At 35.3% G+C, this 25509-nt stretch overlaps 1 protein-coding gene across 2 annotated transcripts; it reads left to right on the top strand.

Annotated features, from left to right (window-relative positions):
• The first annotated feature begins 293 nt into the window (after window positions 1-293).
• Window positions 294-23140, top strand: LOC128209052 (protein turtle-like). Of its 2 annotated transcripts, XM_052912872.1 has the most exons (15): window positions 294-462; window positions 9849-10082; window positions 10430-10693; window positions 11909-12193; window positions 12429-12713; window positions 12991-13302; window positions 14153-14455; window positions 15414-15509; window positions 16483-16495; window positions 17422-17477; window positions 18253-18271; window positions 18777-18863; window positions 19718-20008; window positions 20599-20681; window positions 21008-23140. In XM_052912872.1, the coding sequence occupies exons 1-15, from the start codon at window positions 399-401 to the stop codon at window positions 21100-21102; spliced, it is 2487 nt and encodes an 828-aa protein (XP_052768832.1). In that variant the 5' UTR covers window positions 294-398; the 3' UTR covers window positions 21103-23140. The 2 variants fall into 2 exon arrangements, with proteins under 2 accessions (XP_052768832.1, XP_052768833.1); XM_052912873.1 differs by lacking the exon at window positions 11909-12193 and having other exon boundaries at window positions 295-462; window positions 21008-23139.
• Window positions 23141-25509: the final 2369 nt, after the last annotated feature.

Here is a 25509-nt window from a genome sequence, read left to right as displayed (position 1 = left end):
TGAGAATAATGGGTCATTAGAGCCAGATATCTATCTCTAACTTAATTCGTAAGACTGGGTGTTGCCGGGAGATACAAACATGTGCGTAACGGTCCAGGAGTACTACTTTCATTTATGACTTCCTTATGACCCTTGTTATAACTTCTAGAGCAACCTTCAGAGATCCGGCTACAGCCCATTGAAATAGTCACTTAAGTCACAGGACTTGTTTACATCATGTACATCTGACTTTTAACTTAGGTAAAGTGTTTACTCTTATGATCGCGAAGACACTGCTGTAGTCATCGAAATAAGAGGCCACTGAAAACACGAGTAGTGTACATTCATGCTACTTCCCGTTTGTAAACCAAGCTTTAATCATTTCAAAATCGATCCCATTCAATGGGTATCATTTAAAAATGTTCCTACAAATTCAACTTGGATTATATATTATTGTTTCGTTTTATTGTAAAGAGACATCAGGTAAAATCATTAATTAATTAGAATTTTATTTGAGTATTGGTTATGCTATATTTATATGTCGCTAATTCACTGTTTATTTTGTAAAATATATTAGTTTTGCTACGGTTAAATGCACTTACTGAATATAGCATTGCATTGAATAGAGCAGGTTATGCTTTGGTTTCAGTCGTTGTGTTTAACCAAAATTGCACGCCTCTGCCTACTCATATTGTAGGTGAATTAAATGACGATTTAAAGCAGCACTCTCACAGATTGAACGTTTTAACAACCTTTTTGTCTTGGAAGGAGCCAATTTATGCGAAAATGCATGGAAACTCAGACTGCTGGCAAAAAAATAGATCGCAGATTTTACAAAAAATGTTTTATGCATTTTTCTTAAACCGCTAGTATCGCTTTTAGCGATAAAACATTAATTTTCGAACAGACATATGAACATCTGCGATCTGAATTTTTGTCAGCAAAAATTTGCCCATTCCAAGACAAAACAAAATAAAGTTGTAAAAACGGTAAATCTGTGAGAGTGCAGCTATAATACTTAATAACCTGTAACATAATGATCATTTTGATTTTGAAGATAAAACATTTCAGTTAAATTGAAAGCTACACGGAAACTAAGTATAGAAGCTAGATTAACAACAAAATCTGCATTTGCTTCAAACCTTACGACTCACAACTGTGTCGAATGCATGTCATATGAACCGTGGCCGATTCTTTTCCTGGGTAACGATTGATGACACCCCCAACGAACCAATACAATTATACACTGCCAACACGTCTTCAGTCACTTTAATAACTCGACCGAGAAGTCATTAAACACTTTTATAAGCTATTTCTCTAGACTGATTCGTGGAACAATTGGTTTCGAAGTATGTACCATTTCTACCAAGAATGATAGGTTCAAAAATGGTTTGTTGGAGGTTCCCTGTTCCTGGTTTTGAGTATATAAATTACAATGGAAACTACCGAGACACGTCCAGTGTTAAACCTTAACCAACATCCTGTTTACAGACACAGTGATTGAGGCGTACCCCGTAAACCTTGAAGGTTTAATAAAATGACAAAAAGATAACATCTGTAGATATTAAGATATATTAGGCACACTTCAAAATGACATGTGAATTATATTGTACGTATATGTTAATTAACGTATTTTGAAGGGAACAGTCTGATAAGCTTTAGATGTACTGATGTAGTCCGTTACTATAAGCTCTGTGGTTGTGAAAATGATAATAATTCGTTACGTTAGAGCAATGACTCAATATCTTTATATAAAAATAGAAGCAGATATTGTATAATAGCATTAAAGGTGGCGAAGTAATGAATTGGAACGTTCAAGGACAATCCCAGTTGCCTAACTTTTATTGGATATTGTGTTATAGCACACAGATCAAACGACAGAGTCAAACAGGACATATATTTACATCAAAAGAATATCAAAAGAATGCGCCTGGCCTATTGAAACTTGCAAAAATAGTTATGTCACTTTTGCAATCGATTTAAACAGAAAAAAATCATAGCTCATTTGATCGTTTTTAAGCTCTCTGCTTATATTTTATAAATGCAGACTGCAGAATTTCAAAATACATCCGTGTAATCGTTCAAAGTAATATCTTTTCGCATAACCTTCTTATAAATCAAGACGGCTAGTGTTCAGATATACTACAGATATACTGTTGAAGGCCGCACAATATCGGAGGATTGTACGATTATTTTGCGAAGTGGCTGGTCTATCATTGTTGTTAGGCTGTTTGGCATGGACAATAAAGGGACTGGTCAGAAAGGGACTTGTCTATCAGTCTTGTTACTAGCCTTTATGGCATCAGGGCACAATAAAGGGACTGGTCAGAAAGGGACTTGTCTATCAGTCGTGTTACTAGCCTTTATGGCATCAGGACACAATAAAGGGACTGGTCAGAAAGGGACTTGTCTATCAGTCTTGTTACTAGCCTTTAGGGCATCAGGACACAATAAAGGGACTGGTCAGAAAGGGACTTGTCTATCAGTCTTGTTACTAGCCTTTATGGCATCAGGACACAATAAAGGGACTGGTCAGAAAGGGACTTGTCTATCAGTCTTGTTACTAGCCTTTATGGCATCAGGACACAATAAAGGGACTGGTCAGAAAGGGACTTGTCTATCAGTCTTGTTACTAGCCTTTATGGCATCAGGACACAATAAAGGGACTGGTCAGAAAGGGACTTGTCTATCAGTCTTGTTACTAGCCTTTATGGCATCAGGACACAATAAAGGGACTGGTCAGAAAGGGACTTGTCTATCAGTCTTGTAACTAGCCTTTATGGCATCAGGACACAATAAAGGGACTGGTCAGAAAGGGACTTGTCTATCAGTCTTGTTACTAGCCTTTAGGGCATCAGGACACAATAAAGGGACTGGTCAGAAAGGGACTTGTCTATTAGTCTTGTTACTAGCCTTTAGGGCATCAGGACACAATAAAGGGACTGGTCAGAAAGGGACTTGTCTATCAGTCTTGTTAGTAGCCTTTAGGGCATCAGGACACAATAAAGGGACTGGTCAGAAAGGGACTTGTCTATCAGTCTTGTTACTAGCCTTTATGGCATCAGGACACAATAAAGGGACTGGTCAGAAAGGGACTTGTCTATCAGTCTTGTTACTAGCCTTTATGGCATCAGGACACAATAAAGGGACTGGTCAGAAAGGGACTTGTCTATCAGTCTTGTTACTAGCCTTTATGGCATCAGGACACAATAAAGGGACTGGTCAGAAAGAGACTTGTCTATCAGTCTTGTTACTAGCCTTTATGGCATCAGGACACAATAACGGGGCTGGTCAGAAAGGGACTTGTCTATTAGTCTTGTTACTAGCCTTTATGGCATCAGGACACAATAACGGGGCTGGTCAGAAAGGGACTTGTCTATCAGTCTTGTTACTAGCCTTTAGGGCATCAGGACACAGTAAAGGGACTGGTCAGAAAGGGACTTGTCTATTAGTAGTGTTAGGCTGTGGGGCTTGGAAACAATAAGAAATAATGTCATCAGGTACAGCAACCCTGGTTCTTTAAAGCGCACCAAGGTACAACACTAACAAACGGGACCCCCGATATGACGAAAACTTATACTCACGCTATAATCGACATAATTGCACGTTGACACGGAATGGCAGGAATGATAACGAAGCCTTATAGCATTACCAATCCTTTTAGTTCACTTTCCGACCTTCTTCCATTTAAGAATCCGCTACTTGTTACTTTTGTTGGGGTCGTAGAACCATATTCACTGTGCTTTATCATGGTGATTCACGAGCATATTTTTCATCGATCATGCTTTCTTCAAAGTTGGATGGTGGGAAGGAAGTTAATGTCGTTGCAAATTATAGCATCAAGTTCTTCAGTATAAACTATCTCATAAAGATATTCTCTGGGTCGCTTCTTAACTGGCAATTTCACAATCTAAATGATCGACAGCAGATTTTGTTCCTGAAATTATATTTTTTCAGACGATCCAGTATTTTATTCAATCGATAATTTCCCTTTGTAAACATGGCTTGATACGATATGATCTGTATTAGGCTATTCTGATTGGCCAATTATGTCGTTTTAACGAGATTCGTAAGTCGTTTTACTAAGTAATAGTTTGATGGCATGAAGTCCTAAACGTTAAATTGGGCGGAGTGACCTTAGCTAACGAGCCCTTCTTTATCATTAAGAGTTTACTTCAACTCATCTTACTATGGCTAAGTAACTCGTTAAAACAAATTTAACACCCGTGCTTTTAAAAATACGCGCAACTTATTTATTAAATTAGATCATTGACAGATATTAGACTATTTTGATATATTTTGTACAATATTAATATTTGTGTAGCATTTCGGAAGTAGCATGTCAAATCTCTAGATTTTAAGTTTTATATTGCATTATTTTGTATTTTCCGGTTTGATGTATAGCTTGTGTTTAATTAACACGCTATATACTACTTGCACTCGAAATATTCCAATTTTAACAATGCACATGTGTACAAAGCAAATCGGAAACAGCCAGATTCAAATAATTGATACAATCATAAGTCTTTTTATATCATTACACGGTTTCGAATGACATTAATTTAACATAATTGGCTTCAAATTGTAAATCAATCAGTCAAGCCATTTTAGAATCACTCAAAATTAGGTGATAAAATCGCGTGTTCCGTTGTCGCCCGAAATGGTTATTCTTCAATTTACGGTGTTTTGCAGGTTCTTTGAACACGTAATGGGTATTCTCTTCGGCATTGAATCACATGCATTGGCAACAAAACGCTATTTCATTGTCTTTGTGTGTATACGGAAACCAAACCAGTATTTATATGCATGCAACAGACACAGAATGGTGTAAAAAGACCACTTATCAAAAACAATAACGCAGAAATTAAAAACAAATAAGATTCAATTATAAAAATGTATTTCTCCGTAACGTTATTTCTCCTAAACGATATCCATGTCACCGGCAGGGCATTGGTATAGATATGATAAACTGTACTCTTTTGAAAAAGTATTGCTGATTTTGGATGAAATTTCACATTTATGTGAAAAAATATCGGCTGACACGTATTCTACGTGTAATATCCAAGATCTTATGGACAATCAAAAGAAAAATATGCAAAGAATGAGTATATAAAGGTAAACATGTTATTCATGAGTTTTCGTAATACGGACAATGACAATCGTTTGTATTGATAGGTAATTAAGGATGAGAGAACTTAAAGCGTCTTCTTCTGTAACACTTATTCCTTTGTAACAGTTATAAAATTGCATATTTAGACAAAGGCAAAACTATTGATTCCAGACTAGGTGGTTTCAAACTGTTAATTACAGTAAATTACAATATGTAAAGCCACTGGCACATTGATTGAACTTTGAATGACTAAATAACTAAATTAAAGGGCCACACGTATTTATTCTACAATTTAAATAATTATGAAAATGCGATGTTGATATGTTTTGTTTAAAGAAATGAAGTACCGTCAGGTAATTTAATCAATTAATGTCACTATTCGCATAGCTTCCAGTGACTATCTAACATTATTCAAAGCTTATTCGTAGCGACCGAGGATGATAATATATTAAGCTGTATTCCAGTTTTACGTGCACATACATAGCACTTGTGTAAATTATTCGGTGGTGGTATACTTGAGTGTGAATATTCCTATGGTTTAGTTAAGTCAATGAACATTTTTGGCTCAATATTAAATTCACAATTTAATAATCGGAAATAACTATTATAAAGTAATAGTTATAATTTCATTTTAATTCACATACATCCTTTCCAAATGGCCGTATGAATTCAATAGCAGTATGATCATAGCATATTGTTTTTCATGGCAATAATATTCAGTCAATCATAGCTTGAGTATGGACTGTACTTGGACATTGCACGGTGATTGTGAATTGTAACATTTTGACCAGTATCCGTTGCCTTAAATACACCCAATGAATGTTTACATGCTACTATTTAAATATACCCAATTAATGTTTACATGCGCCTCCCTAAATACACCCAATGAATGTTTACCTGCTACTATTTAAATACACCCAATGAATGTTTACATGCTACTCTTTAAATACACCCAATGAATGTTTACATGCTACTCTTTAAATACACCCAATGAATGTTTACATGCTACTCTTTAAATACACCCAATGAATGTTTACATGCTACTCTTTAAATACACCCAATGAATGTTTACATGCTACTCTTTAAATACACCCAATGAATGTTTACATGCTACTATTTAAATACACCCAATGAATGTTTACCTGCTACTCTTTAAATACACCCAATGAATGTTTACCTGCTACTCTTTAAATACACCCAATGAATGTTTACCTGCTACTATTTAAATATACCCAATGAATGTTTACATGCTACTCTTTAAATACACCCAATGAATGTTTACATGCTACTATTTAAATATACCCAATGAATGTTTACATGCTACTCTTTAAATACACCCAATGAATGTTTACATTCTACTCTTTAAATACACCCAATGAATGTTTACATTCTACTCTTTAAATACACCCAATGAATGTTTACATGCTACTCTTTAAATACACCCAATGAATGTTTACCTGCTACTCTTTAAATACACCCAATGAATGTTTACCTGCTACTCTTTAAATACACCCAATGAATGTTTACCTGCTACTCTTTAAATACACCCAATGAATGTTTACCTGCTACTCTTTAAATACACCCAATGAATGTTTACCTGCTACTCTTTAAATACACCCAATGAATGTTTACCTGCTACTCTTTAAATACACCCAATGAATGTTTACCTGCTACTCTTTAAATACACCCAATGAATGTTTACCTGCTACTCTTTAAATACACCCAATTAATGTTTACATGCTACTCTTTAAATACACCCAATGAATGTTTACATGCTACTCTTTAAATACACCCAATGAATGTTTACCTGCTACTCTTTAAATACACCCAATGAATGTTTACATGCTACTCTTTAAATACACCCAATGAATGTTTACCTGCTACTCTTTAAATACACCCAATGAATGTTTACCTGCTACTCTTTAAATACACCCAATGAATGTTTACCTGCTACTCTTTAAATACACCCAATGAATGTTTACCTGCTACTCTTTAAATACACCCAATGAATGGTACTCTTTAATTTTGATAACGTTTGTCGGTCTTTTGAACAAAGTTATACAAATATATGATAAACATGTTGTTATGCTGATTATGTTTCTTTCAGGTTTTCTTCTTTTTTCAATTGTCTACAAAATTTGGCCTACGCGTATTGTGTATGTTTTGAGTATTGCCGTAGTTAAGCTGTCATACATAACGGATACATTTTTGCCCCCTATTAAAACCCGGAAGTCACTAGATGGAAGTTGTACTTATAATAAATAATCAACAACTAATTTTTGCCAAATAAAGAAACTTAAGGAGATCAATTCCGTGATGATAATCAGCCATGCAGTTGAATGAATCAGAGGCCCTTTTCAATAACGGACTTTGAACGCAACTACAATAATCTTAGAACTTTATAAATGGCAGAAATGGCAAAATATTTCTGTTCCTTTCCACAACTGTTTTTATTTTTAATACTGGCTTAACTTTAACCTAAAATTCAATTAACAAAAATATGAAGCAAAATCGTGAAACTTTGACACTCGGATATTTTCAATTTATGACTAAACTTGACCAGTTTCTTTATTGAAACGGCACAGCTGTACCACAATAAGTTAGATGGCGAATTGCCCATGCAAGTTTGAGAAAGCTTGATAGTAGACTCATGATGTATTGATTCTTAACCTGACATGTATCTGTGGGTTTGAGACTAAATATTAGCCAACAATTGTTCGTTACTAAAAAAAAGAAGCTGTTAAGGGAGTATGACAGTTTACGAAAAATGGGCGATGAACCAAAGCCTATTTAATCATGTTAATTGGCGGTCTTCTAAAAGATAAAGCGGACAGGTCGTGTGCATCCTGGCGCTCACTAGTCGTTTAGAAGAACAAAAATATATTCTAACTTTCTGAGTGTTCAGTGCGAAATGCCGCGCAAATGTCTTTATTTTTCCCAGTGCGCATGCGTGAGCTTCGCAATAACTCACTCAGTTAAACTAATTAATGAATTAGTGGAAATGTGTTGGGGTTTTTAGTTACAAATTTGTTTGTAATCTGCTATTGGATTTTCGGTTGTCTGAGCTCTTCGTCATGATTAAACATGTTTATCCGTCCGGCGGTCCCATTTGCGGAGGCATGAGCTTGAATATTAAGCGATTTAAGCGCATGATCAAGAACAAGGAAGAGCAAAAAAGCCAATCAAAAGAAAGCTTTACATCCAAACGTTTAATAAAACTAACCATTAATCGATTACGAAGAAGAAGGAATAAATAAGCTACATTCGGCTTCTGAATATTTGTATATATTTAAACAGAATCAATGATTTTATGATAACATAATTATAAGATGCGCTGTTGGAAACACATTTTTCTTAATTACAATAGAATATAATGTGTCGAAAATGAAGGGTTGAGCAACCAACGTTGAATATAATTGTACTTATTCAAACTGAAGAAAACAAGCGGAATGCACCAGTATTTTAAAGCATGTGATGGGTTTTAAAGATCTCTTACTTCCTCATCAACAGGCAAAAGCGTCTATCGTGATAAAGAACACGGATCAACGCTCCGCATCTCAAGCGTTTGAAATAAATTGTGTGCGATTATCGTGCTTTATAAACCGAGTGAATAGTATATCAATACAAAAATAAACACAAGCCAGGAAGTCGAAAAATCCAAAATAAACCCTATATCGAGTCACAAGGTTAAAACGACATTGAAATAGAGATACACACGTACATGTATCAATACCATACAGATATAAATGGACACCACAAACAGACCACACACATATCATATAATTCAGTATTGTGATAAAATGTAAAAAGTACTATAGAATAAAAGTCTACATATACTTGTCAATATTCAAATTTTATCAATAAAGTACTCATCATAATAACAAGTGCTTTAATAATACTAAATTACAAAAATAAAGAATAATAAATGCAAATTTCCATATTTCGAAAACAACAACATTAAAGATGCCCTCTCACAGATATACCGTTTTTACAACTTGTTTATTTTTTGTCTTGGAAAGAGCCAATCTTTGCGTAAATATCTGTAAACCAGTGATAAAAGATTGGTGACAAAAGATCAGATCGCATCTTTTCATATTTCCGCTCGAAAATTATTGTTTTATGGCTTAAACCGTTACTAACGGTTTAAGAAAAAAAGCATCAATGATAGTACTTAAATATAAAAATCGGCAATCTAATTTTTTGTCAGCAGTCTTATATAACTGATTTCCATGCATATTTACAAAAACTTGCTCGTTCCAAGATAAAAAATAAAAAGTTGTCAAAACGTTCAATCTGTGAGAGTGTAGCTTTAAGATAAAAAAAAGAAATACGATAAACACAAAAATGTCATCTTATCCACAGGTGCCCTGTACGTTAAATTTTTCGAATTATTTATTCTTGGTCATAATGAGGTACATGTATATGCAAACTGAAAATATATGAGAATGTTTATTTGAGGTAACAAGTCAAACTCTTGATTTGATTTGTGACACTCTCTCCGTATAAATCCGTACACCAAAGTGACTTCAAGTACTCATGCACTTCAAAATGTAAACATAAATCAGCTTGAAAAGGCGGGAAATAAATCATACATAGAGTGATAGATATGACCTTTAACACTGTAAGATATAACATAATGATGTATTTGCAAAACATATCAAACTGACTTGAATAATAATGAGGAATATAATAAACTTTGAATTTACAGCTTGTGTATGTAGGAACCAATTACTTTATAATAAGCTATAATTACTTTCAGGCACGCCTACAATCACCCAAAGTCCCGATCCAGTCATAGAAGGAGTGACTGTCGTGCTTCAATATGTTCATCCACTATGCCAGGCGCCAACCACTTGTACTTATAGTTGGAGCGATGGCAAGACCGGAAAAGCAATATCAGTTGCTGCGGATAGAAATATAGGGTCGTTCTCATGTACAGTGACGGTAAATGGGACAACAACGAGTTCAACAACAAGAGATATAAACGTTTGGTGTGAGTGTATTTTTTTCAAAAATCCAAACCGGAAATAGCATAACTACAAGCTCGTATTGCTCGTACTGAGTACATGTATATTGGTTACGACAGCCAATTGGTATATGTTCTCATACAGCTTTGTTGCTGGATTCTACTACAAATATGTAATTGCCATACATTGATAAATTGCATGTATCTCATGTGCAGAGATTTCACATAATAAATTATCACACAGTGTTATTGTGCAGAGTGTGACTCTATACAATGTACAGTACTATGAGTTTGTACATGAGGAAATTTTAACGCACTTCCGAATCTGTAGACCCTTACACATATATATTTTACATGTTTACATTGCTTTACAGATGGACCAAACACGAAACCGACGGTTTCGATGCCAGCTTTGGTTCAAACGGAGAATAAAGCCCTTACTTCTGGTATTAATTGCACGGCACCTTCGTGCAAGCCAAATTGCACCATCAAATGGACTAAAGGTAGCACGATCAAGAACAGTCCAGTCCTTTTTGCCAATGGAGCCCTTTTGAACCGCAGTGACGCAGGAACGTACACGTGCAATGTATCCAATTCAGTTGGTTACAACGTAGCATCCACCGTCGTTACTGTTTTGTGTAAGTGTTTCGAAACAATTATGTTACAGATTGGTTTCCTGAGTTTAAAGTAAACGCATTTTTGTAATTTACAGTTAGCTGTTTCATATCATGATGGTCTTTACTGTATTATATTGGTGATTAAGTGTTTAAAACTTCTCGGCAGTGATGTTTGATTGGTAGAACACAACTAACGTTAGTGTATGCACTTATTTGTGGACCAATGAGAATCGAGTATTATTTATATTTTCGTATGTTTTTATTCTATAGACGTCTAGGTTGATAACTATATTTTTCGATTTCGATAAGTTTCGATTTAATGATTTTGTTTTTAAATTCAAGTTTTTTTTAAAGAAGCACTAGGCTCTGGTGTGAGTCGGGCCTACAGCGCTGTGTTTTATATGATTTAAATTCTGACGCGCTAAGAATGCACACTCGCGGACTATACAATCCCCTGTGAAATGTTTTCTGCTGTACAGAATATTTTGAATAACATCTAGATTTGGTTCCACTTAACATGTGATGTATGATTTTAACGATCTACAGAAAACAAGAGACTTCATTCCCACTCTCTTTTTCAGTAATACGTAAAAATATACTCTTTTATATACGTATAAAACAAAGAAGCCTAAATACCAAATTTAAAATTATTAAATACTAGTTTTATCCAAATCAGGGTTATTCCGCTGATAAGCAGTTCTAAATTAGCAGTAGTAGCAACAGCAGCAGTAGCAGTAGAACAGTAGCAGTAGTAGGTTTAGCAGAAGTAGCAGCAGTTACAAGGGCAGTAATAGCAGTAGTAGTAACAGAAGTAGTACCAACAGACATCGTAGCAGAGCAGCCATAGCAACAGCTGTAACGTCAGTAACATCAGTGGCAGTAGTAGCAGTTGTAGTATCAGCAGCAGTAACATTAGCAGTAGTGAACGCAGCAGTTGCACGGTAGTATTGTCATGTTACCTATATGCATATATTGTGTCATGCTTTTTGTAAAAGTTCTCGTGAATATTGTCATTACATGATAATTTTCTTTATAGCAGTGTCTTGCTACATTACCATTAGCACCTAACGTATGGAACGCGAGCGGTTGAATGCATGTGTCTCTAGTATAAACACTATTTATTCAAATATAGATCGGCAATTGAGATATTCATAATATGAAAAGCGTAATGTAATATTGTCAACATGACAAATACATACCCTTCAATTATTCACGACATTGTATCTTTCCAAAAAGATGGTCCAGACAAGGTCACGATTTCTAGCACCACTGAATCAATTAAAGTAATCGAAGGTAAAGCAAATCAACTGACTTGTTCTCGGGCTGCATGCGTACAAAATTGTACACTTACGTGGAAAAAGGGTGGCAAAGAATTAAAATCCAGTCAATCCAGTACGTTGAATCTATTTGGCGCCTCAGAGAAGCTTTACAGAAACCACACTGGAAATTATGTTTGTGAAGGCACAAATGCTCGCGCTGGAATTCCTTCAGCAACGGACGCAATTCAAGTACAAATCCAATGTAAGATTCATGATGCATTGTACTAAAAACATACCTACCATAAATGTACAACAGAGCATGACTGTATTATATATTTTCTTACCTGCGAATGCGAATATAGCTGATATATCTACAGTTGGTTTTGTAGTTTCATGTTAGTTATATTAAATTGTAAGTATTTATCCATATCCGATCAGAGATCTTTTGTTAAGGCTATGATAACTGACAATATATTACACCCAATATATTTATTTAGTTGCACCTGATGACGTTGCGTTGAGTTTCAACAATAGCACAGGTGTGTTGAAATGCTCAGCAACTGGAGTTCCGAACTTCACATTCTACGCTATCACCCAAACCGTTTCTAATACCTTCGTTAGACATTTGCCACTTAATGTTTCGGACAAAACCGCAACTGTCTATGTTGGAACTCTGGACTATCAACGGACTGGCAATTACAGTTGTACAGTTCAAAATGGAATTACCAGCTACAGTAAAAACAAGATAAACCAGACAGCGGCTTTAGATGTTTCCATAAAAGGTCAGTACTGTCATGACGTCTTTGCTAGTGTTTCATTTATTTTTTAGAAAGAAATAAGTCACAAAGTGCGCAAAGTAACAAGTGGTGCATCTTATTTTTGTAAGAAAGCTTAATGGCGGTATACACTTAATATTATAATTATAAGTAGTAGTAGTAGAAGTAGTAGTAGTAGTAGTGGTATTATTATTATTATTATTATTATTATTATTATTATTATTATTATTATTATTATTCGGTACAGTTGAAGTTATTATAAAATGTATGATTTGCTTTTCAGATAAACCCATTTTTCCACAATATGAGAAAACGTACAACTTTTCAAAAGGTGATCCCATTCATATAAACCTTCCAGTATATTCCATCCCGATTTTCGACAATTTCTCTGTAGAGCCGAACAATCGATTTGATGCCACTATTTCGAACAAAATGGTTTACGGCATCATGTTCTTCGACAAAAGTATCAGTATAGCTGGACAATCACTCAGATTGGAAATAAACGAGACGCTTGAAGAATATTTTGGCAGTTACACAGTAACTTTTAGAAACAGCGCAAACTTTTCTGAACTGACATTCGAGCTTAGGCCTAAAGGTAGGTTTGTCATTGTCAGTAATAAAACACACAAATGAATAATGGATATGGTAGCTATTAAAACCGGAGCATCAAAACAAAAACACCTACTGGTGGTCACCAAGCCGGACAAGCGGGTTTTCTCCGGGTGCTCTAGACCGAACTTAGGCGCTACATAGTGCCAAGCATAACTTTCTACGAGATCGTTATAAAATGATTAATGCTTAAACAAGGCACCAGAATGAATATATGCGTATGTAAAGGAGTAAAAATACCACTGCATATAACTATTTGACATTTTATCAACACAAACACAACTTATTTCAGGAGGTTGATCTAGTACCTATTAAAAATATGTAACGGTATTAACCTTGTTGAAAACACTACTATCAGTGTGTGTATACCACGTGCTGAAATATGTCATAAATAATACGTCGGAAAATATTTTGCTTCAAATGAAGACTTTAAACAGAGTTAACTTCTTTTTATTCAACATTTTAAATGAAACATGACGCAGTCAACGCCGCTTACGGAGCCCTGCATTCGGTCTTTTACAGAGTTTGATTGAGAGTTTAGTTTCTTAAAACACATCGACAAACCTTTTCACAAAACGGTCGTCTGACGAAGCACTGTCAAAAGTGTTTTATAAAACTAGTCACCTAATCAAACTCCGGAAATAAAACGAAATCAGGGCTCTTTAAGCGACATAGACTGTTTCATTTAAAATAGTGTAGTCATCGAAAAGTTATCTTCGTTTTAAGTTTTCGTTTTAAGCAAAATGTTGCCTTCCGATGTAGCATGTTTGACGTAATTTATCACGTGGTATATACACACACTGACTATTATGATATACCTTTACCCATCTCTTTAGGTCCACCTGACGTTCCATTGAAATTCGAAGCAATATCGACATCATACGACACAGTCACGTTCAAGGTCCAATCTGGATTTTTCAACGGAGCAAGCCAAACCATCTTTTTAGAGAAAAAGGAAACCAGTCAGACCGAGTGGGAAATATCTTTGGAAAAAGATTTCGGAATTGAAAAGAACCAAGAATATGACATGCCTTCTGAAGGACTTTCACAGAACACTGAATATCAATTCAGGGTTTATTCTTCTAATGCATTCAACCGAAGTGATTATTCCGCAGTTGTAGAAATAAAAACATCCATAAGTAAGTCCACCATTATGAATTGTATCTGATTGTTTTAATCAATGATCCCCCATACTTCATAACTATACCTCACTGTATAGAAATTATGTATATTTTGGTGCTTTTCCGCTTGAATAATACTAACGGACAATCGAGGACATGGACATTAACGTTTAGTAATTTCTTTTAAAGTTGGTTAGTCATGGTATCGAAAAAAATAGAAGAAATGATATGTGATTTTCGAGGTCACAATATTTCTTTAATGAAAACTCCGATATACATATATATATGCATATTACACCAAACGTATATGCTTACATTCATGTTTAGAACTAAAGATATATATTTTCAGCATATTTTTTAGTGGTTCAATTTTTAAAATATTAAACAATTTGGTAAATTGGTATGCATTCAAAATCTCATTTTTAAATAATTTCCTAGGTAAGGTCCCCAATATCAATATATTCATTCTACTATATTTATTGTGGTTTGGTCCTGTCACGTGATATTCAAGTACATAAAAACCGGATATATTAATTTTCTGATATTGACAAATTAAAGGAACCGACAGGAAAAAAATCTTTTCGACTATCATGATGAAATGACATCATTCACAGCACAAAACGTTCACCGTTTTAAAGGTTTTAAAATGTGCATTCCATGCAAAAGTATACTCGTTAATAAAATTAAACAATACATATTTAAAAATACAGTCGAACCCCGTTGGCTCGAACTCCCAGGGACCGGAAATATACCTCGAGCCTCGGAAAATTCGAGCCAAGCGGAAGTGCTTACATTGAGTACAAAGAATTCGGTCCTTTAAATCAACTTCGAGTCAACAAGGAAATCGAGCCAAGCGAGTTCGAGCCAACGGGGTTCGACTGTACATTCTTATCTTTTCGAATTTGAACGCACATGCTCCATTATACGCGTGTATATTACGGCTCGGTTCCTCATCGTGACCTATTATACATTTTAGATGCCGGGATGGTTGCCGGTATAGTTATTGGAGGACTTGCTGCCATCATTATCGCCATCATTATCATCGTTGTTGTTGTCAAAAAGATGCGAAAAGGTAGGTTTAGAAGATTTTACCGCATATTGAACTTAGACATGTACACTCATCGGAAACCTACGATTGACACATTCCGTTACACTGCCGCGATGAATGGAGATACGAAATAGTTCGCACGTCCACACGTGCTCGGGAATCCGGCAATATTTTTTTTTCAGATTGTACTTGATCCCAGTTTGAATTACATATGATTGTATTAATGCAAATTTGTACTTATTGTTCCAATTAGGGGCGTATCGTATTTTTCAGTGAACGCCAGTATGTATAAGATAATTGTAATAAATTTGAAATTGTTGAACATCTTGATACTGTGTATCAGATACATGCACATTAAATGCTATATATTACAGTCCTTAGAACCTTTTGAAGTCTTTGTATTTAAGCTTACTGCACAAAAGTATAACATTATGACCTGTCCATAAAATTAGTTTGAATTAGTTATATGCTTTCCGTTGGTTAATAAAAAAAAAATATCAATAAAATAAAAAATATATTTTTCAAACATTCATGAACACTATAAGAAAAAAATCATACGTGTCTACAGCACTCGTGACACTTAATTACTGGTGCCCAATCGGTGAAATATATTGCGATCTTACACTGAAACTAACAATCCTTCATGTTATAACGGCCATGCGGTAGTGCGGATGGATATGGTTGTTTGAGATCGTATAAAATCGAGCTTCTACCAGTAAAGGCAATTTAGGCCGCGGCTTTTACTATGTCCCGATGTTGTTGTTTTTTATAAAAAGCCAGACATACAAACGGAAGTTCTAAAGTAAAACGTACGGAAATCGGTGATATTGTAAATATAATAATCGGAAGGAAATACACCCTAAAATACACCTTTAACATTCCAGCTAAAAACTCCACGTGGAATGCCTCCGAACCCAAATTAATATCGGCCTACACATCATTACAGCTATTATCTATATTCATCCTTACATAATATATGTTTATGTTTTTCTTTCAGATGACAAGCCACCGTAAGTTATTAGCTATATTATTGTTTAAAAGTTTAAGCCAAAACTGCCACATTTACTATTAAATACCAGCAGAATCAAACTACATGTAAATAATACGGCTTCTCAATCACTAGTCGTTGAGAATATCGCTTACATCAATGTCATATAGTGTTTTTGACCCCGATCATTTAAATGACAAGGGACTGTGTATGTCACACTTAATAATAATTTGGAAAGAATATGTATGTAAATGTTGCTGCTTGTTCGTATTTGTAAACATACTGGGGCAATATATTCAACGGGCGTGTCGTACCATTGTTTATATTTTAACCCCTTCTACTTGGATATAGCGCGATATATATTTTGAAACAAATAGGTCGGCTGTAAATGTTGCATTATGTAATTTGCAACTTAATAAATGAATTTGGTATCTGAATCTCGCCTAGTATTCAGACGAATTTCTCGGACTTAGGATATTTCACCGTCAGCTCGTTGACAAGATGGCGCCACTAAGCATTCACTGCTTCGGTCTCATTCGGAACTCCTCGTCCATTTTCTATCGAAAACAACCTCGGATGTATGCCGGTACATCAGAAGAAGTAGTTTGTAAAATTTCCAATGATATGATCAATAAAATGTAGTTTTTTAACGTGTATGTGTATATCTCAGTTTAAATTATTGCAAGTGAAGCGTATTATTGCAAATACATTAAGATTCCATAGAGTTAAGTCATTAGGTTTAACTGCTAAATTGAAAATACTACTCTATCTACTTGCAGCGTAGTTGAAGTGTACAGATTTCTGACATTGCAAACTGTCCATATACATCCGAGGTTGTTTTCGATAAAAAAAAATGGACGAGGAGTTCCAAATGCTTCGGTGTGAGAAGGATATGGATAACTGTTATGTTTGAAGAACACGGATAACATTCATTTTTAATTGTTTCAGGCCCCCAATTGTGCCTTTTACGGATATATTCAGTGCAGATAACTTAGAGAACTATGGTAGGTGAATTTCGCTTTTATCTTTTCTTCATTTAGGAGAATTACTCGCATGGTTTCTGAATCTTAAACATACCGATAATTCCGAAATTTGGGTAACCATAACGAACTGGAAAAATGTATAGGTCAGGTCCAGTATTCAATATTGATATTATCCTTATCCTTAGACATGCTATTCTCCCACCTCAGATAAGTAGATCCATTAATTTAACCATGCTAGAAATTCTTATCTTGCCCACGGGCGAAGATAAAATGCCCGTATGGAACTTCTTTTAATGGTCACCACATTGTAATTACCTCCCTTGTTGAAGACTGTCGTCTGTAGCGCATCATGGAAACCTTGTCTTGTGGCAAAATTTAGAACGCGAGTTAATTATTTCTCGCTTCACCAGAAAACAGTTTTCACGCACCTTTCAAGAAATAATGCTTCACTCTTCTTAGAACTATTAAAAGACCGATCAGACCATTTACATACTCTGAATCACTGCGCGAATATCCATGACAACCACGAATTATTGCATATCCGTACGCAATTATTTTCATTAAGTACAAAAGAGTTCCGGCAAAAAAATACATTTTTACTTAATTTTGTTTAACTGAGGTGGGAGAAATAGCATCTACCATAGCCGCTCGTGTAAGATGGGTTCATCCCGACCCTCGCGCAGGAATGAACCTATCTTACACTCTCGGCCATGGAAGATACTTATAATCTAAGTTGCTTAATGAATACGCCCCCTGGCCATATTTCAAGATAAAATCTGTTTTCGTTTTCTTTCAGAAAACACTGCTATTAGAGGGTGAGTCTTTCGCACTTGCATTAATTTTGACCACTGGGCTTGTCACTGTAGTTTTCGTTTTATTATTGAAAATATCAAAGGCCGAAAGAAGACGATGGAGAAGAGTCTTACAAGACACCAGACCCGGTTTATAAAAATGTAAAATAAAGGCTTATAAATCGTGTTGGGGGTAACCGCCATAGGGCGGTCAGCGAAAACAGGAATGATCTAGCTATTATAAATAATTACACCAGTCTTCAAGAGCTCAGCCTCACACGTATCCCGAAATTTATCAATACATGTATAAAGAAAATCAATTCAAGTTTATAACAGTATTATATATTTATTTACGTGTGATGTGTTTTTTAACATATAGCCCGACGTGTGAGTGTTTGTGTATATTTCCTGGGACTTGCCTCCTATCCATTTGACTGCGATACATGTATTAGCAACTTGAAAATTAAAAGTGAAAGTGTTCCACATGCTACAAGTACGGACATGGCATGATTGGTTGTTCTCTTTTCAGGACTCCCAATGAATACGCAGATTCGCCCACATTTACTTCAGGGAAAACTTACGAAAATGTAGAAAACATGGGAAAGCCATTCGAGGGGTAATAACAAATAAATTGTATTCAAATTCTAGTATTATTTATCGAAAATGGTTTGAAACTAGAATGAATGGCAATTATGTTCTTGCACAAGTCTGTTTGACCTTCGACAATTTAAGTGAATCTATGCAGAATTATTTATATAAATGTAATGACCTTACAGTTTGCGAAAAAAATACAGAAATAGTACTTATTTCAATATTCTGCACTAGTCTTTTACGACCATCAAACTGTGTAGTGGCTCAACCAAGGCCTTTGTCAGTGTGCATGTTCAGTGTGTGTATACCACGCGATAAATTACGTATATGCTACGTCGGAAGGCAATATTTTGCTTAAAATGAAGACTTAAAACAAAGATTACTTTTCTTTTACTACACCATTTTAAAATATACAAAGGGCAGTCTATGCCGCTTACAGAGCCCCGCCTTCGCTTTATCACGGAGTTCGATAAGGTGATTAGTTTTATCAAACACTTCGACAAACCTGTTTCGAAAATAATGTTTTGACGGCCGTTTTGAGAAAAGATTTGTCGAAGTGTTTAAAGAAACTATCAATCAACCTCTGGTGAAATACCGAAGGCGGGGCTCCGTAAGCGGGGAAGAAAAAGTGAAATTATCTTTGTTTAAAGTCTTCACTCGAAGCAAAATGTTGCCTTCCGACGTAGCATTTATGACGCAATTTGTCACGTGGTATACACACACTGTGATTGGTTATCACTTACAGGCCACATTAGTTTGCTTACTCACAAGGGGCAAATTTCAACCGCGTAATTTTCGATGAGAAGGTCGGTGAACTAAAAACAACCAATATTCATGAATTGCCTAATAATATGAAACTTAACTCTGTTTTTTTTCAAGAGCACTTTCACAAGACAGTAAAGGTTACATAACGCTAGAAAATGCTGGGGTGCAACAAGCAGCACCTAACGACTATTACAACACCTCATTCGATAAGGGTTTATACGCTAACACTAACCTTGTGCAAGATGTTGCAACCGCGGGCAACTTTACGCCAGCTGCTGAAAAGAAAATGAAAGGTGAAGAGGGTTATTTGACTGCTGATAAACTAAAACAGGATGCGGAGATAAAGAAGGAGCCTGCAGCATACATGAACTTCAGTAGTCAGATACAGGCACGACTAGCAAAAGAGTAAGACATAGCTGTACTTCGGTATTTGTTCCCAATATTTATTTAAATACGTTTCAGTTAATGACACAAACTTTAAGACAACGCTTAAAGCTGCACTCTCACAGATTTAACGATTTGACAACTTATTTTTTTGTCTTGGAATTAGCCAGTATTTGCGTAAATATATGCAAGCCAGTGATATAAGACTGGTGACAAAAAGTCAGATCGCAAATTTTCATATTTCCGCCCAAAAATTAATGTTTATGGCAAAAAGAGTTAATTACGGTGTAAGAAAAACGCATAAAACATCGATTTTCGAGCTAAAGTATACAAACCTGCGATCTATTTTTGGCCAGAAGTCTTATATGACTGGTTTACATGCAGAGTTGCATAATTAGCTCGTTCCAAGACAAAAATATAAAATTTGTCAAAACGTTTTATCTGTGAGAGTGTAGCATTAATGCTTTAAACTTTTACCAATGAAGAAAGAGTTGGATATGACATTTTCTGAGGAATTCTTACATAACAGGCTAGTATAAAAAAAACTTGCCTATGAAAGGTTACACCTGAATCTGACAACCAACCATTACCCATGCATGCTGTTATTCTAGGAAAGAAGCGAGAGAAGCAGACAAGGACGATTACATGGAAATGAATTTGAATTTGAAACCTCCAAAAAAAGCCAGAGAAAGTAGTAAGTTACTTTTTAGAAGTCAAAATTGCTTGTAGCCAACGTTTAAATACATTTTTTTTTTGTTCACCAAGCGATTTTATATACAAAAAAGATTAATCACACTATTTAATGATAATGAGAGGTAAAGATGAAAAGCGTTCCTTTTATATCATGTAAATTGTGCTGTTATTTTGTAGACTATACCTCTTGTTGGTTGCTTTGCTTAATATGCCTTTACACAATGTCATAGTTGTATGTCGGCTGCTTTCCTGTAGTTTCCATGGTACTCTTATATATAACTCTGTTTACTGACCAAATATGAATGTACTAATATTTACCGTTCCAAGTGCCTGGCTTTGTGGCGCCTCTGCCTCCGAACACTAACCACGATCAAGAGGAAGACTATATGAATTCGCCATTTCCGAAAGTACGAAAGAGTTAGGCACGCCATTTCCGCCAATACGAAAGAGTTAGTCACTGAGAGGGCAAAGCGAGCAAACTGGAGAGAGCCGCAAAACAAGAATGATTGCAAACGAACAAAACGGGTTCATGTGACAATGGTTTTCATAGACAGAAAATATGAAAGCATAAAAACTTATTTATTTCGTCCGTTAATTTGAAAGCTAACAAGACATCGCCAGTGTAGTGATGAACTTGATTTCATGAGTGCTCTTACGTAAAATGCTGGGTTTAATTTTAAAATCCACTATGCAGCGTACTACGAGAAGGTATGTTAGAGCACTCTAATGCAAGATGTTCTGCTAAGTCTAGTTCGACTTCAAGATCAGAGGGTTTATGTGGTACTTCAAGGCATTGTGTACATAAATAATCACATAAATACGGTTTACTGAAACAAACAGTCTAAAAAAAGATTCGAATGTTCATCGTATGAAGAGTTTCAGGACTTGAAAGAGGTGTATTTATTATTTGTTCGATATACAATTTAATGTGTTTTACATTTTTTTTTTTAATAGCGGGGTCTGTTTTATTTAAGAAAAATCTTCTAGGATATATTTTATAACAACGCAGTGCGTATTATTTCTCCCTATCAATGTATTGCTATAATCCTTTGTGAAAAACGTATGTTTATATGTGACATTAGCTTCATTGGGTTTTATGTCATCAGAATCAACCTGTCAGTTTTATTGCAATATATGGACCTTTTACTCAATCATAAAACACGTTTAAAAACAGCAGCCAATTGTATGAAACTTGGAAAAATTGTCCACACATAATCCTTTGGTTAGTTTGCACATTTAAGTATTTAGACATAAATACGATAATTATTAAGCGCTCTCTGACGTCACTCTTTTCCCATAATTTTCTGATAGGTGGCGCGGTGTTTTAGCACTGAAATCATTGTTAAGCGCAACTCCAGCCGAGCGGTCATAGTTAAGAAATTAAATTTGAAAACCACTTTTGTACAATCGGCAGTGCCGTAGCCAGACTTTTAAAAACACCGAGGCAAAACGATCTATGGGGGTCCGGGGGCATGCCCCCCCCCCCGGAATTATTTTTTTGCAAGAAGCGATTTTCTGCATTCTGGAGTATGTTTGTTCGATGGTTTGTGTACATTGAGGCAAATGAAGTGAGTCGAAAAGAGTTATTTTTAGAGCTATAGAAATTATTAAATGCTCAAAAAAACACCGAGGCAACTGCCTCGGTGTGCCTCAGTGTAGCTACGGCACTGATCGGATGCTGAATTCAAGTGTTTACTTGTTGATTGAAGCGTTTTAACGTTTTATTTATTTTACATCGATGAATCTCTCACATATCTATCATTATAAATTGTCAATGTAATAATACTCATGTACATGTTTACTTTTATTTAATGAAATAAAAGACATCCGCACGATGTAAAAAATGGTGTACATTGTATAATCACCAAATGAGTACTGGGCCCATGATTACGGATGGTCTCAAGACCAAGTCTCTTTCAGATGAGAGACATAGTATAAGCCAGATGAGAGACATAGTATAAGCCAGGTATAAGCCAGATGAGAGACATAGTATAAGCCAGATGAGAGACCTAGTATAAGCCAGATGAGAGACCTAGTATAAGCCAGATGAGAGACATAGTATAAGCCAGAAGAGAGACATAGTATAAGCCAGATGAGAGACCTAGTATAAGCCAGATGAGAGACATAGCATAAGCCAGATGAGAGACATAGCATAAGCCAGATGAGAGACATAGTATAAGCCAGATGAGAGACATAGTATAAGCCAGATGAGAGACATAGTATAAGCCAGATGAGAGACATAGTATAAGCCAGATGAGAGACATAGCATAAGCCAGATGAGAGACATAGTATAAGCCAGATGAGAGACATATTATAAGCCAGATGAGAGACATAGTATAAGCCAGATGAGAGACATAGTATAAGCCAGATGAGAGACATAGTATAAGCCTCAAGGCTTTCTTCTCAATATTGTGTACACTATTGTTTTGTGCATAATTTACATGTTTTTCTGTTTCAATGCATTACGTATTTGGTCTTTATTAATTTGGATTATGCTCAAATTTGTAGAACTAAACTAATTGTAAATATTATATCGAAATAAATATTGTTTAAACCAAGACCAAGTCTAGACACACACCCAGAAAATCACTTTTATGAAATTTCAAACAATCATTTTTTCCATTCAAATACAAAAATAAATGTGAAGAACTATACAATTTCAAATATCAATACTTCAGGAAATTACATCATCAATATTCAACTAGAATGGACGTTAAGAAGATTTGCAGTTTTGCCACTTGAGTCTGAACTCAGACTTGAACCTGTTCGTAATCAAGGCCTCAGGCGTTAACATACCTGAACTATCATGATATAAAACCGGAAACCGCTATGAACACTGTTATTTGGTTAAATAGTAAATGAAGGGGACTCGTTAAGCTTCATTCCCCCTACAATCCTTTTTGCAGAACAACTTTTTCGTTAATTCCCTGATTGTCGCATTCGAATATTGAATGCAAAATATTTATACCTTATGAAAACCGTTTTCAGTTCATTCATTTATTGCATTTACCTGAAGTATATACACCACGATCCTTCAGCGTTATAATTACCTGAAGTATATGCATCATAAACCTTATGTGTTATATTTGCCTGAAGTGTTTACACCATGACCTCAGCGTTATATTTACCTGAAGTATGTATAACATGACCTTTCAGCGTTATATTTACCTGAAGTATATACACCATGACCATTCAGCGTTATATTTACCTGAAGTATTTACACCATGACCCTTTAGCGTTATATTTACCTGAAGTATGTACACCATGACCCTTCATCGTGATATTTCACCATGACCCTTTAGCGTTATATTTACCTCAAGTATGTACACCATGACCCTTCAGCGTTATATTTACCTGAAGTATATACACCATGACCCTTCAGCGTTATATTTACCTGAAGTATATACACCATGATCCTTAAGCGTTATATTTCACCATGACCCTTTAGCGTTATATTTACCTGAAGCATATACACCATGATCCTTAAGCGTTACAATACACCATGACCCTTCAGCGTTATATTTACCTGAAGTATATACACCATGATCCTTAAGCGTTATATTTCACCATGACCCTTTAGCGTTATATTTACCTGAAGTATATACACCATGATCCTTAAGCGTTATATTACACCATGACCCTTCAGCGTTATATTTACCTGAAGTATATACACCATGACCCTTTAGCGTTATATTTACCTGCAGTATATACACCATGACCCTTTAGCGTTATATTTACCGGAAGTATTTACACCATTACCCTTCAGCGTTATATTTACCTGAAGTATATACACCATGACACTTTAGCGTTATATTTACCTGAAGTATATACACCATGATCCTTAAGCGTTATATTACACCATGACCCTTTAGCGTTATATTTACCTGAAGTATGTACACCATGACCCTTTAGCGTTATATTTACCTGAAGTATATACTCCATGACCCTTTAGCGTTATATTTACCTTAAGTATATACACCATGACCCTTCAGCGTTATATTTACCTGAAGTATATACACTATGATCCTTTAGCGTTATATTTCACCATGACCTTTTAGCGTTATATTTACCTGAAGTATGTACACCATGACCCTTTAGCGTTATATTTACCTGAAGTATATACTCCATGACCCTTCAGCGTTACATTTACCTGAAGTATTTACACCATGACCCTTAAGCGTTACATTTACCTGAAGTATATACACCATGACCCTTCAGCGTTATATTTACCTAAAGTATATACACCATGACTCTTCAGCGTTATATTTACCTGAAGTATATACACCATGACCCTTCAGCGTTATATTTACCTGAAGTATATACACCATGACTCTTCAGCGTTATATTTACCTGAAGTATATACACCATGACCCTTCAGCGTTATATTTACCTGAAGTATATACACCATGACCCTTCAGCGTTATATTTACCTGAAGTATATACACCATGACTCTTCAGCGTTATATTTACCTGAAGTATATACACCATGACCCTTCAGCGTTATGTTTACCTGAAGTATATACACCATGACATAACCATTCAGCGTTATAATTTCCTGAAGCATAACACCATAAACCTTCAGCGTTATATTTACCTGAAGTTTATGCACCATAAACCTTCAAGTGACACTCGTATTTTAAATCATCAAAAGTTTTGAGTGATAAAACCTTTAACTACTTACTAAATAAATTATTTAAAATAATGCATTTATGGAAAATATTAATTACTGACAACAAGATTACAACCGTGTATTTAATAGCTGAATACGCACAAATATTAATTTACTGGTGAATGCTAAAAGATCTACGGTGATCAACTATCGTCTCATA

This window comes from Mya arenaria, chromosome 11 (assembly GCF_026914265.1).
Source record: "Mya arenaria isolate MELC-2E11 chromosome 11, ASM2691426v1".
NCBI classification, from domain to species: Eukaryota; Metazoa; Mollusca; class Bivalvia; order Myida; family Myidae; genus Mya; species Mya arenaria.
This window is presented reverse-complemented; position numbering and strand designations above follow the sequence as displayed.

Bases quoted from the DNA above. Each gene is read 5' to 3' on its own strand.
- LOC128209052 (XM_052912872.1), top strand. From the start codon at position 399: ATGTTCCTACAAATTCAACTTGGATTATATATTATTGTTTCGTTTTAT. The intron at 463-9,848 runs GTAAAATCATTA...AATTACTTTCAG, and splicing joins TTATTGTAAAGAGACATCAG to GCACGCCTACAATCACCCAA. The intron at 12,714-12,990 runs GTCAGTACTGTC...TTTGCTTTTCAG, and splicing joins TTTAGATGTTTCCATAAAAG to ATAAACCCATTTTTCCACAA.